This window comes from Citrus clementina, unplaced genomic scaffold, assembly GCF_000493195.1.
Source record: "Citrus clementina cultivar Clemenules unplaced genomic scaffold, Citrus_clementina_v1.0 scaffold_9, whole genome shotgun sequence".
In the NCBI taxonomy this organism is placed as follows: Eukaryota; Viridiplantae; Streptophyta; class Magnoliopsida; order Sapindales; family Rutaceae; genus Citrus; species Citrus x clementina.
This window is the reverse complement of record NW_006261964.1, coordinates 13,599,867-13,614,643: the sequence shown is the minus strand read 5'-3', so window position 1 is coordinate 13,614,643 and position 14,777 is coordinate 13,599,867. Positions and strand designations below refer to the sequence as shown.

General features: G+C 34.1%; 1 protein-coding gene across 1 annotated transcript; it reads left to right on the top strand.

The window, feature by feature from the left end:
* The first annotated feature begins 5,894 nt into the window (after positions 1 to 5,894).
* LOC18033288 lies at positions 5,895 to 12,381 on the top strand. The gene is made up of 4 exons (XM_006420762.2): positions 5,895 to 7,412; positions 9,534 to 10,105; positions 10,215 to 10,434; positions 10,891 to 12,381. The coding sequence occupies exons 1-4, from the start codon at positions 6,177 to 6,179 to the stop codon at positions 12,241 to 12,243; spliced, it is 3,381 nt and encodes a 1,126-aa protein (XP_006420825.1). The 5' UTR covers positions 5,895 to 6,176; the 3' UTR covers positions 12,244 to 12,381.
* The last annotated feature ends 2,396 nt before the right edge of the window (positions 12,382 to 14,777 follow it).

The window sequence follows — 14,777 nt, the reverse complement described above, 5'->3', positions numbered from 1 at the left end:
ATGGCAATTCTAAACTTAAATCAAGATCACTTAGAGAGTAAATGATGTATTTTTATTGCATTTTTGTTAAGTTTTGCATAATCATTCATGTTAGTTTAGTCTTAATAAGTTTTTCTTGATTTAAAGTAATTCGGGCTCAAATCATGTGCATAATTGCAGGTTTCCAGAAGCTTATAATTCATGGAAGGGATGTTAATGCAGTAGGTTGGCAAAAAGGAAGAAGAATATGGCCACAAAAGAAGTGAAACAAAACATGGAGCAGTGTAGTGTTATAGTCGTTGTTGGAGCAACCATTGTTGTATCAATCCTGGAACAACGACATAGAAAACTTAGCGCGGGATATCTGTAGAATTGTGATCTGCAATTTCCTAATCTGACTCATGCATGCCCTAAGCTTTTGTTTACCCTAGTTTTCAGTTATAAAAAAGAGGCACGCATCACATAAAACGGCGGCAAGGAATTAACATCGGAGAAATCGAGAAGAAAAGAAGAAAACAATCAGAATTCAAGAGAACTAAGTCTGCATCAGTGAAGAATCCAGCAGAGTTATTTGGATTCCATCTTCATTGTTCTCTACTTATTCTTTTCTTTACACTTTGATTGAATCGATGTATTTCGTGACCAATATTTTGCTGTTTGTTTTTCTTTTTCAAAGTATGAACTAAATTTACTTGTAGTTGAGTGACAAACAATGTAAATGGGTATTTGACTGTTCTTATGAGTTGTTGTACGATTGCTGTAGCATGTTACTCGAATAGCTATTATTATAACTGTTATTTCGATTGACTACCCATTTAATGGTTCTAGTTAAGATAGAGCCGCAAAAGGGTCTGTCTTAGTGGATATTATTAGAGTAATACTTGATCTTAATTTGAGTTTTCTGGATTAAGTTTTTCTTGAATCCCATAAGGACTATACTTGAAGTTAAGATTTATGAAGAACTAGACATAGTCATTCACCTTGTAGGGTAGAGAGAGTAGATGTTCGTAATGCCATACCTTAGGTAGAATAGCAACCGGTCATTGTTAGGACACTTAAGGGTATGAGAAGTCCAACATGCGACAGCTGAAGATGCGAAATGATTCTGCCCAGTGTTATAGGAATTGTTGTCGCAACTGGTATTAATTTGATGAAAAGCAGTCAACCCATGAAGAGAGTTTGATCATTCAGCTACTTCATTCTCATTTGATTCTTTTACGCAATTTATCTAATCTATTTCATTACTGCAATTATTTGTTTTATTTTCTTACAATTGTTAATTTCGGTACTAATCAACTTTAACTAGGTTCATCGTGAATAAAGGTAGATTGCACTATTGTGATTGCTGTAGCATTTCTAGTAACATCAGTCCCTGTGGAGACGATCTAGAATATTCATCACTTTATTACTTGTTGTGTACACTTGCACATTGGCATCAATAGCAATTGAGTAAAAATTCACCAATAATCTATCGGCGAGCAAAAGTGTAGTTGAAGTTGATTTTAACTCAACCAAGATTAAGTTGAAGATACACTGAATATGGAAGTAAATTAACACTAGCACCAAGGTCTAACAAAGCATGCTTCATTTTGTGATCTCCAATAATACAAGAAATAGTAGAATAACCAGAATCTTTATATATTTCAACTTATTATTAGTAGACAGAATGGTACTTACTTGTTCAACCATGAAAGCACTCTTTCTTACCTTCAATTTTCTCTTGACAGTGCATAATTCCTTTAAAAATTTGGCATATAAAAGTACCTGCTTGATTGCATCTAACAGAGAAATGTTAACATTCACTTACTTAAAGATTTCATAAATTTCAGAAGAGTGGTTTGATTTCCTTAGTTTATTTAATGCATATAGAAATGTTGGTTCAAATGGAACAATAGTTATTTCTTCACTAGGTATAAGTTTATTTAGTCCTTCCTTATCCTTTGAATTTTCATTATCTTTATCTTTACACGGTTTAAGAACAGGTCTATCAACAACCTTACCACTACGAAGAGTTATAATTGACTTAACTTGGTCCATGGGTGAATGTTGTTGAATCTTAGGATTTGGTTGTGGTTGAGCTGGAAATTTTCCTTTTTTTTTAATCGTGAGTGCAGCAGCAATTTTAGCAAGAGTATCTTTCAAATTAGAAAAGGTTTGTGCATTTTAATTGTTAATGGCATCTTGCTTCCTAATGAATGAATGCATTGTATCTTCCAAATTTTTCAAATGGTGGTGGAACATAAGGTGCATAAGGTTGAGCATTTTGAAAATTTTGTGGAGGTGGTGCTTGTGAAGATTATGCATTATTATTATTCCTCCAACTAAAATTTAGATGATTTCTCCAACCAAGTTTATAAATCTGTGAATATGGGTTTAGTTTATTAAAAGTGTTAATGGCATTAGCTTGATCATGCAAACATTCTTTAAGTGCAGGCAAAGTGGGACACTCTTCAGTAAAATGATCATTAGAACTACAAACATCATATGCAATTTCTTGAATAAATTTTACTTGATCACTCTTTTTATTCTCCAAAGCTTCAATCTTCCTAACTAGGGATGCAAATTTTGCTTGTAAATCATGATTTTCCCTAAGGTTATAGATTCCTCCACTAGATGGAGATGGTTGAGGTTTAGTTGTCGATTCAAAAGTTCCCAAAATTAGATATATTTAAGACATAATTAATAATCCCTAATATATTGCATAAACACAAATATAAATTATAATCTTAGCACAAAATGTTATTTTTTATCGCTTGATAATCAAACAATTTTTAATATTAATCAGTCATCTGTCTAGGATGTCGAGTAGTCAGGTATGTTCATGAACCTCATGTCCAACCTTGAGTAAAAAATGCCCAAAGATAAAGACCACTGTAACAGTATCTTGGATGTTATTGCTATAACAACTCTAATTTGTACATTAATGAAATAATTAGGTGTCATCAATACCCTAATAAATATTCACATGAAAAGTTGATGTCACATTAAAGGGTACCTTGTGAAAAAAAAATAAAAAATTGATTGCTATAGCACAGTTTGTAGCTTTTATAACTTGTGTTTCTCCAATGAATAAAAATGTCTTTATAGTTTTATCTTTAAGATGTATTGAGTGATTGAGTATTGCTACAGCAACTCGGAATTTGATCAGAATACACACACGCACATAGGATAGAATGAAACCTAAGTCTAGAACTGGATCTGCTATTGGTAACTTTATATGTTGAGAAAAAAATGTGAGGGTTGTTGATAAATCAAAACAATCTGGATGACAGAGCTAATTTATTTATTTATTTATTGCATGATTGTGTGTTTCAAGTGTTAGGTTTGTTGATATTACTTGAGGACAAGTAATGGGTTAAGTTTGGAGGTGTGATAATTCTATGAAATGAGAGTTATCATGGTGTTTTTATGCTTAAATCAACTGCATTTTAGTTCCATTTTGCATGGGTAGTCATTTAAGTTTAAATTTTATAAAATTCATGTGTTTATAGATTATTGTGTGCTCTGATTACATGCATAATTGTAAGTGACCCAAAAGCTCAAATTTCATGGATGGAACGTTGCAGCAGCATGCTTGAAGAGTTATAAAAGAACTTGGTCGCAATGGAATTAAAGTGAGTATGGAATAATGAAGATGTTAGAGCAATATACTATAGCACAATTGCTGCAACAACTCCTGCAGCAACGACAAACGAGATTTCCCGCGTTAAATGGAAGATTGCAAACTAAAATTTCTAAAAATAAGAGATTCACTGCTATACGTTTCTGGTAATCCTAATTTCGACTTATAAAAAGAGCACATTAGAAAGCAAAAGAGAGGGCCATCATTAGAGAAAAATAATTGAGAAACAACACAAGAGAAAACAGATATCAAGACAGAGAATTGAGGGCTGCAACAAAGGATTCAAGAAGAACATCGAGGGGATTCAATAGGACAAGTGGATTTCAACTCTTATTCTTGCTCTCTTGTTTTTTTATTGTTATGAAGACTTGTTTGATGGCCGAAACTATTTTGATTTTTGTTTTATCACAAGTTATGAACTAAAGTTACTTGTCATCGAGTGATAAACAATCTTTATAGTTAATTGACTGATTATATGTATTGATGTATATTTACTATAGTACGTTGTTTTGATAATACTTATTTCAATTCTCTATTTCGACTGACCACCCATTTAGTGATACTAGTTAAGAAATAGTCTCAAAAATGTCTGACTTAATGAACCATATCAGAACGATACTTGGTTTTAGATTGGATTTCCTGAGTTGAGTTTAACTTGATTCGAAAAGGGTCATGCTTAATTTAAAATTAGTGATGAACTAGACAAAAGGATTCACTTTGTAGGGTAATTAGAATCTAAAACGTGTAATGTTATATCTTATGTTAGCATAATAATTGGTCACTGTTAAGTTGCATCAAGATATAAGACATCCAACAAGCGACAGCTGAAGATACATAAGGATTCTGCCCAGTGCTGTATTAGATGCTCTAGCAACCAAACCAAAAATTAGAAAAATAGTCAAAACCATTAAGTGAGTTTAATCACTCAACTATTCCTTTCTCATTGGTTATATCATTGTGTTAACATGACAATTTATTTTATTGCATTTTACTTATTGTATTTTTATTTTTATTAGTTTTAGTTTCATAAATTGTTTTATTTTTAATTTAGAACAAAATTGCACTGATAAAGTTACTGTAGCAATTCATATAACATGAATTCTTATGGAGATGGTCTTGAATACTTATCACTATATTACTTATTGTGTATACTTGCACATTGACACCAATAGCATTAGATTGCCCACACCAATTGTACGAGAGAGATTGTGGATTTGATTTTGGGTGATGAGAATCGGATGAGAGAATGGATTTGAAAAAGGGAAGAAATTTTAGGGATTTTCCTTTTGAGAGAGCGAAGAAATCGTGTTAGTGAGTGAGAGGGGAAAAAAGGAATGAGAGAACTTTAGGAATTTTCTTTTGAGAACCAGCATCTCAATTGCTTTTCTTTTTCTATTTTTATTGAATATAAAATATCAACCGTTATACTCATTCTATTTTAATCTAATGGTTTGATTTAAATTTTCAGTATGCTGCCGGGACTTAGTGCTCGACATTATAATAATAGCCCAAATAAAATATTTTCTTTTTTAATTAGGGTAGAGTTTTAATTATCTAGATCAAACTTAGATTTCTTAAAATTTGATAGTCCATTTGGGTTCGACTTCGTTATTTCTAATCTATACTCCAATAGACTTGTATGCTTGTGAGTACATTAAAATTTGCAGAGTACAATATCCTACAAGCTTTTCTCTTATTATCTCTTCTCTCTCTTATTATTTATTTGTTATTATGCTACTCTCGGTCTCTAACTTAAGTATCGGAGGATCTAGATGGCTAACACCTCCGTTGACCTCTCATGGGTTATTGTCTTGCAAGATTCCGACTAAACCGAGCTCTTCACTCTTTATTAATAATGACAATCCCAAAGACATTAAGTTCTCTGACATGAGTTTTCCAAGTAAAACAACTCTTTATCAATTTTTCCTGTATGATCAAATTTTTTGTATCAATAAAACAATACAACTATAATACTTTAATAATAAACTTTACCAAATATATTTTATCAAACACATATATCCTATTTTTGAAACTCAGTAATCACAACAATATAATTTATTAAATATCAAATTACTTTTTTATCTAATGACTTATTTCACCGGCACAATAAAAGTTAAAAGAAGATTGTTTCATGAACAATTATCTCAAACTGGTTCCTTGAAAATACTTGAAACCTATTTAATATTTATCATTTGCAGTAATTTTATAAATAGATAAATTAAGAACTAATATAAAGAAGATTACTGGGGCTAAGTCGATAAATAATTGGGCATATACACTGTTGTAAAAATTTGTGCGTATTCTAGAAAAGAAACTCGTTTGTGTCAAAAGTACATAATTGTAAGCGTAACGTTGACCTTTGTCAAAATTATGCAATGCGATGTTGCCATGTATTCAGCCACGTACGTTCTTGGCTCTGATCTCCCCTAAACACGTCACCGTTTTTACCGCAAATACCCCAAATCACACCAGGTGAGTCTCAGTCTTGCTCGGAATTTCTATCCGCATCAAATCACAGTCAACGAAAAAGCCACCATATAACGCCCTCTCTCTCCGTTCAAAATTTCCGGCAAAAATGTTGCCGCCGGAGCTGAATCCGCGCTCATTCCGACCTTACATATCCGCCTCCATAAGCGCCCCTTCTTTTAACACCTCATACAACAACCTCTCCTCCCCTTACTCAAACCCTAGCCCCAACAGCAACGACAACTTTAACGGTGCTGTTAACAGCAGCAGATCTTTGAAAAAATCGCGATTCTCGCCGTCTTCCTTCGCACACAACGCGCGCATCGCAATCGCTCTTGTGCCGTGCGCCGCTTTCCTGCTCGATTTAGGTGGGTCCCCCGTGGTCACCACTATAACCCTAGGTCTAATGCTCGCTTACATTATCGATTCTCTCAATTTCAAATCCGGTTCGTTCTTCGGCGTCTGGTTCTCGTTAATCGCCTCACAGATCGCTTTCTTTTTCAGCTCGAGTCTTTTTGTGACCTTCAACTCAATCCCGCTCGGTCTCCTCGCGACATTCTTATGCGCCTACACGAACTTTTTAATAGGCACTTGGGCTTCGCTTCAGTTTAAATGGATTCAAATCGAAAACCCTTCAATAGTGCTCGCTCTCGAGCGGCTTTTATTCGCGTGTTTGCCGTTCACTGCGTCGGTCATTTTCACGTGGGCAACTGTTTCTGCTGTTGGTATGAACAATGCTGCTTACTATCTAATGGCATTTAATTGTATTTTCTATTGGCTTTATTCGATTCCGCGTGCTTCGTCTTTCAAATCAAAGCAAGAAGTGAAGTATCATGGTGGAGAGATCCCTGATGATAATTTAATTCTGAGTACCCTTGAGAGCTGTATGCATACTTTGAATTTATTGTTCTCCCCTTTGCTATTTCACATTGCATCACATTACTCGGTTGTATTTTCATCAGCTGCTTCTATTTGTGATCTGTTTCTGCTATTCTTTATCCCCTTTTTGTTCCAACTCTATGCATCCACTAGGGGTGCGCTTTGGTGGGTTACCAGGAGTGAGAACCAACTGCATAGCATTCGTGTTGTTAACGGTGCTCTTGCTTTGATTGTGGTGGTCATTTGTTTGGAGATTAGGGTGGTGTTTCACTCTTTTGGGAAGTACATTCAGGTCCCACCACCGGTGAATTATCTTCTTGTGACTACTACTATGCTTGGAGGGGCTACTGGTGCTGGTGCTTATGCACTTGGTATGATCTCTGATGCTTCCAGCTCAGTGGCGTTTACAGCTTTGGCTGTAGTTGTTAGTGCTGCTGCTGCTATTGTTGTGGGATTCCCACTAGTGGTACGCTTCTTGTTGTAGAGTACTTATTCCTTTTTATATTTTAATTTCTTGAGTCATATTTGTATGATATGCTTGTGATGCTGTAACTTGCCGATGATGGTTTTTGCTCTTCTGCTTTATATTTTCTAAATATAAACACAAATTCCCACCATCTGTTTTTACTTCTTCTTATTAATACATTTTCCAGTTTCTTATCCAAAAAAAAAAATACAAACTCAGTGAAGGCATCATTCATGAACATTTTAGTAGCATTCTGTTTTTAGCTCCTTTTATATGGTGCATTATTAAATTAGGGTTTTGAGGATCTGTGTTCTGTTTATACCAAGTGTGAGCTTCTGTTTAGATCCCTAATTGTATGATGTAGATTCTCAAGTTTTTCGGAGGAATACTCGTATTCATTTACTTTGACCAGTGTATCATAATGTAAAAGACAACATAGTAAAACTTTTCCCATTTGATATGACGAATGGCAAAAGCTGTTTTTTCATGAATGAGCATCAGTAAAGTATAAGCAATCTAAGATGTTAGTTTTTTTTTTTCAGTTACTTGGGAATTGGGAATGTAATTGGATCAAGTGCAATAGTTGTTGATTATGACTCAAAGTAGAGGATTTGCTCTGGCATTTTTAAGGAAGAAATGCTCATCTTAGTTTTTCGGGCATTATGGTTGACTTGAAATTTGATAATGAATTTGGGTAATTGCTGTGTAACATAGAATTCTGGGAGATGTGAAGAATAAAAGTTTGGAGAGCGAAATTTCAATTAACTTAGATAAGATATTTGTCAACAGAAGGTGGTGAATGCTAATTAAATCTATTCCTTACATGGAGGATAGAGGTCAAGACGTATGGACCTTAAGGTTTTCATTTTCAAGTGCTTAGATGCGAATTTTACTTTATAAGAGTAATTTTACAATAAGGGAATCCCATACTTTAATAAAGTAAGGGACAAGCTAAAAGACCAAAAAACATAGATTTCAATACAATGCAGTGGAGTTTGTGTTTTTCTGTCTTTTAGCTTGTTCCTTACTTTAAAGTAAGGGATTTCCTTATTGTAAAATTACGCTCTCTCTCTCTCTCTATATATATATATATATATAGTCATTATCTAATAAGGGATACTTGTCTTTATAAAGTAATGGATAAACTAAAAGACGAGCAAAACACACACTCCAATGAAGAATTAATACAATGACATGGATCAGCTGTCCACTAAGGATGCAAAAAATAGAGGCCAATTGTACATTTCTACATAGGAATGATTGAATGTCCACCGAAAGGATACATTATGGTAGCAGTGCATGGTTTTTCGGCTGGAATCAGAATTAACATTTTGTGCAGCCATAGCAGCACCAATTGTCATTTAGAGCCATGATACTGGTCTCTGATGATAAGAATTAAATAGCTAAAAAGGAAGTTGCAGCTGCTTGTTATTGGAATGTGTATATAATTTATTGGTCATCTATTCATGAGTACGCTCAACCAAATGATCTTGTTGTTATACTTTTATAATGTGTGTATTGGTCAATAAAGTGTGTATGTGGTTCCTTTGTGATTCATTCTCAAAATGTAGGAGATGTAGGTCAAAGTAAGTCTGCTTAAATAAATTTGGTAGAGTTTTCCATGGTTGTTACATTGCAGAAGTTTCATCAGTTGCAGGTTCAGTTTTCACTCGTGAAGATTATCTTCTTCATAGGCTTAACTCATTAGAATAGTATTTGTTAGGTTTCCAACAAATGCAGTTGAAGATATTCATCCAATAAACCTTAGTATGTCCTCAGTAGGATATATAAGCTCTGGTAATTTTACATTTCTGTGCATTATAGGATTTATGCATTGCTTTTGATCTGATTTGTGGGCTTCATGCTCTGTTACTGTTCCTGTTGGTGCTGTGCCTACCCATCCATCTAAATGCCTGCAGCGTTGTTAATTGCCTTTTTGGCATGTGGTTTCTGTGGTGCAATGCAATTTAACGTGTCTCTTGTATCTACTTTGTTCTTTTCGAATAACTTTTACAGTTTTCATGTATTTGTTCCTTCCAGTTTAGGAATTTCTTATCTTTCAAGGGAAAAGAGAGAAGAAATTGTTCTGAAAACTATTATTATTTATTCTTTATCTTGCAGTTTATTGCGGTTCCTTCAATAGCTGGCTTTTATTTGGCTCGTTTTTTTACAAAGAAAAGCTTGCCATCATACTTTGCCTTTGTTTCACTGAGCAGCATGATGGTCATCTGGTTTGTGATGCATAACTTCTGGGATCTAAATATCTGGTTGGCAGGCATGTCTTTGAAAACCTTTTGTAAACTCATTGTTGCTGATGTTGTCCTGGCCATGGCTGTTCCTGGCTTAGCTCTTCTACCAACAAAGCTACATTTTATGACAGAGGTTGCCTTGATCAGCCATGCATTGTTACTGTGCTACATTGAGAATCGATTTTTTAATTACTCAAGCATTTACTACTATGGGTTGGAGGATGACATAATGTATCCAAGCTATATGGTCATCTTAACAACATTTGTTGGTTTAGCCTTGGTTAGAAGACTGTCAGTGGATAATCGAATTGGACCAAAAGCGGTTTGGATTTTGACTTGCCTCTATTCTTCAAAACTGGCGGTGCTTTTTATTACATCAAAGTCTGTTGTCTGGGTTTCAGCAATTCTTTTGTTGGCTGTTTCTCCTCCATTGCTTCTTTACAAGTAGGTGCTTGATAGTTCTGTTTCTAGAAGATCTAGTTCTTCTCAAAGTTTTTCTTTTCTCCTTTATAATTCAGATTTTGGTTATTGCTTCATGAATCAAACTTTGCAGGGATAAGTCAAGAACAGCCTCAAAGATGAAGGCTTGGCAAGGTTACGCACATGCTAGTGTGGTGGCTTTAGCTGTCTGGTTTTGCCGTGAAACTATTTTTGAAGCTCTGCAGTGGTGGAACGGGAGACCTCCTTCTGATGGTTTACTTTTGGGTTTCTGCATCATTTTGACGGGATTGGCTTGTGTGCCCATTGTTGCTCTACACTTTTCTCATGTCCTGGTATGAATATAATAAGAAAATGATGACCCTAAGAAATTTTATGCTGTGGTTTTGATGATGCAAATCATCAAATTTGTATTCAATTCATAATGTCGATCTTCTAATAATGTCTGGATAAATATTCAATCTTTGGGACTGATACATGTTGATGAAGTTTTTGAGTACTGCGAGGAGGAATATTATGATATTGTGAATGGTAAATATGTGTGAATAGAGCTGTATATAACATGTCATAATCATAAATTGTATCTTGAACTGAAGGCTGTTCCGTTTACCATGACCTTTTTTTTTTTCAAATGAAAGAAAGAAAAACATTGTTAATAACAGATGTTTATGCTCATTGAAGTCTCAGTATCTTGGTAAGAATGTATTTTATGTATTGCTCATACTAACTGGCTGATGAAGCATGAGATTCATATACAAGACTAATGACCTTTTCTTCTCTTCCTTGTGCAGTCTGCCAAGAGATGTCTAGTGCTGGTGGTGGCTACAGGTGTACTGTTTGTTCTAATGCAGCCTCCAATCCCATTATCATGGACATATAGATCTGATCTGATCAAAGCTGCTCGTCAATCTGCTGATGATATCTCTATCTACGGTTTCATGGCATCAAAACCTACATGGCCATCTTGGTTGATAATTCTTGCAATTTTGCTCACGCTGGCAGCTGTGACGTCTATCATACCTATTAAATACATTGTAGAGTTGAGAGCATTTTACTCCATTGTCATGGGGATTGCTCTTGGAATCTACATATCTGCTGAGTTCTTTCTTCAGGCCACAGTTTTGCATGCCCTCATCGTTGTAACCATGGTTGGTACCTGTGTCTTCGTGGTCTTTACCCATTTTCCATCCGCTTCAAGCACAAAGCTTCTACCATGGATATTTGCACTGCTTGTGGCCCTCTTTCCTGTGACATATCTGTTGGAGGGTCAGGTGAGGATCAAAAGCATCCTTGGGGATAATGGATTTGGTGATTTTGAAGAGGAAGACAGGAAACTCACAACTCTACTGGCTGTTGAGGGTGCAAGGACATCTCTCCTTGGTTTATATGCAGCAATATTTATGCTTATAGCTTTAGAGATAAAGTTTGAACTTGCCTCACTTATGCGGGAAAAGGCTGTGGAGAGGGGTGGAATTAGACATAGCCATTCTAGCAGTCAAGGCAGCTCTACTAGTTTTCCTCCACGAATGAGATTCATGCAGCAGCGTCGAGCATCTACAGTTCCAACTTTCTCAATCAAGAGGATGGCCACTGAGGGTGCTTGGATGCCAGCAGTTGGAAATGTTGCTACTATAATGTGTTTTGCAATATGCTTAATATTGAATGTCAATCTTACAGGGGGCTCAAACCAGGCAATATTCTTCCTTGCTCCTATTTTATTACTGCTCAACCAGGATTCTGATTTTGTTGCTGGTTTCGGGGACAAGCAGAGGTACTTCCCAGTGACTGTAGCCATATCAGGCTACTTGATCTTGAGCTCCCTATATAGCATATGGCAAGATGTCTGGCATGGGAATGCAGGCTGGGGTCTTGAAGTTGGGGGTCCTGACTGGTTCTTTGCGGTAAAGAATTTGGCCCTTCTCATTCTTACATTTCCCAGCCATATCGTCTTCAACCGGTTTGTGTGGAGTTACACTAAGCAGACGGACTCGACACCACTATTGACATTGCCTCTAAATCTTCCATCCATCATAATAACAGATGTGATCCAGGTTAAGGTATTGGGGCTATTAGGAATTATTTATTCCCTGGCCCAATATATAATCTCTAGACAGCAATATATCTCTGGATTGAAGTATATTTAGGCAAAGACATAAACTGTACAATATGTTATGGCAATTTTCAAGTGAGGTAAGTTCAGGTTGTTGATCACTTTCATTTGGTTGTCTTACTTTGATTTGGGCTTTTGCATGTCCCAAGATGCCTAGTTTTATTTCTCCAAATTTTGATTGCAAACAGTTGCACTGAAATCTCATGATATGATATACAGCAGGAATTAACTTCCAGCAAAAATGATGATTTTGGTTAATTTCTGTTTTCCTGATGAAATGTATTTTTGAACTGCGAAATGCATGTAGTTCTGGTTGAAGTTGAGCGCCATGTTGAGGATGCAACCGGTTTTTGGCACCAGTCTGAATTTTGAGACTAAATCTGCTGATCCTGAGGTTATATGGGTAAAGATTGTCTCTGTGTTTTCTGTCACTAACACCATTTCATTCCAGATTATTCATAGCATTTGAGTTGATGTGTGTCACATGATTTCTTTCTTCCAATGTGATTGTTGGCTTTGGCCATTACAAAGATACAATGGGTTCCATATTTTACATATGCAGTCCAGAATTGTATGTTACAATTTTTAGGACAAGGGTCTGCTCTATTTTGAATTTTATCCTGATGTGTTTTCTACTCGATAAACAAAACAAGAAATGATAAATTTTTCCATTAAACTACTGTCTTGGGAAAAATAAAATAACATTATAGGTGTCTCTGGCGCACTGTATGTACCAAATAAAGTTGCCAATAAAATAGTATGGAAAATAGTGTTCAATTGTTGTTTGGAGCGTATTGCATATTTTAATAGATTATATTAAATTAATAATATGACTAAAGATAAAAACTCAGAGGAACAAGCCACCATTATCGGCTATCATTTTCTGCTATCGTCATTAAGATGTTCACCGTTGGTTGTCGATTCTTAGAATCAATTTGGTAATACATGGTACTTTTTAAAAAATTATTATTATAAAAATAATTAATTTTAAAGATAATTAATTAAATATTTGGTAAAATATTTTTAAAAGTATTATAATTTTTAATGTGGTTGTTTGTGCTTGATAAATTTTATTATTAAATTGTTGAAAGAATGCAAATGATTAATATGCATAATGTTAAAATTTATTTGTACCTTTATAAATATGTATGTATAATATCTTCATTATATATATATATATATGTATATATATATATATATATATATATATATGGTAATTGATAACTGTTTTGTAAATTTTAATGTACTTGCAAGCATACGAATCTATTGTAGAGTGTAGATTATGAATAAAGGGGTTGAACCACATTGGCTGTTAATTTTAAGAAAGCTAAATTTAATATAAGCTAATTACAATTCTACCTTAGATAAAAAGAAAATATTTTGTTTGAAGAGATTTAAAATAAAGATGCAAATAAAATTAAAATGAGTAAATTAATGCAAGAACTCAAGAGATTGAAGTTGCTAAAGTTTTAAAATCCAACACTATTCAACTCATCAGACAAATTATCAATCAATTTTCAATTTTAGAGTGAACTCAAAATTAATCTATGTTTACTAATGAATGAAATAATTATGTTCAGGTAAAATTAATCTTGTGTAAATTCTTTTTCTATTTATTAGTATAATATTTAAGCATCACGTGTAAATATATTGAACAACAAAGAGTCAAAGATTTTTTAAATACTCGGTGTAAACAATATAATGAAATAAACAAAATCAAATATAATTACATACAGACTTTAGAAACCCTATGCATAGATTTAGTCAAACATTAATTCTAATAATCGAATAACAAATGACAAAATTGATGAAAAATATTTAATAACATCTACCTAATCACGTGAAAGTGAGATACGAACCATAAACATTAAACCACACATGTAGGAATTAATTGAATAAAAAAAGCAATTTATTCATTGAACAACATATCATCCTTAATAGGATCAATGGAAGCCATTGTTAAGCCACGACCTCTCCTATTTGTAAGCAAAAAGCCGAAGGCTTGGCTTATATAATTTTAAGCCACCAACTTACTCTTAAAATCCAAAAGTCAAAAGACTTCATAGTGCATTTATCAATTGGTAATAAAAAAAAATTAAAATCAGAATAGATTGTAATGAGAATCAGAATAAGTTCTTATACTTGAACTATAAGAATTGAAATTGAAATGAGTTGTATTACTTTTGATGTGTTTACTTTATTTTGCAATTGGAATAAGTGGCTGAAAGTTACAAAATGTTCTTAGTTAATTATTATCATTACTATTGTTATTATTTGTTATAATAATTCTAATTAGGGAAATATCCACCGTCCATCCGTTTTTTCCAACTTTTTCAAAAATACACAATTCTTTTTTTTTCTTGTCTAGAATCCACCTAAAGTTACATTTTTGTTTCACTTTTCCACTTCCGTTTGGAATCCGTTAAGAAAACTAACGGAAACTTTAAAAAATGACCATTTTACCCCCCAAAACGAAAATAACAATTTCACCCTAAAAATTACCAAAAATAATCAAATTAAATCTAAATATTTTTCCCATCGATTAATAAAGAAATTAATTCCACAACC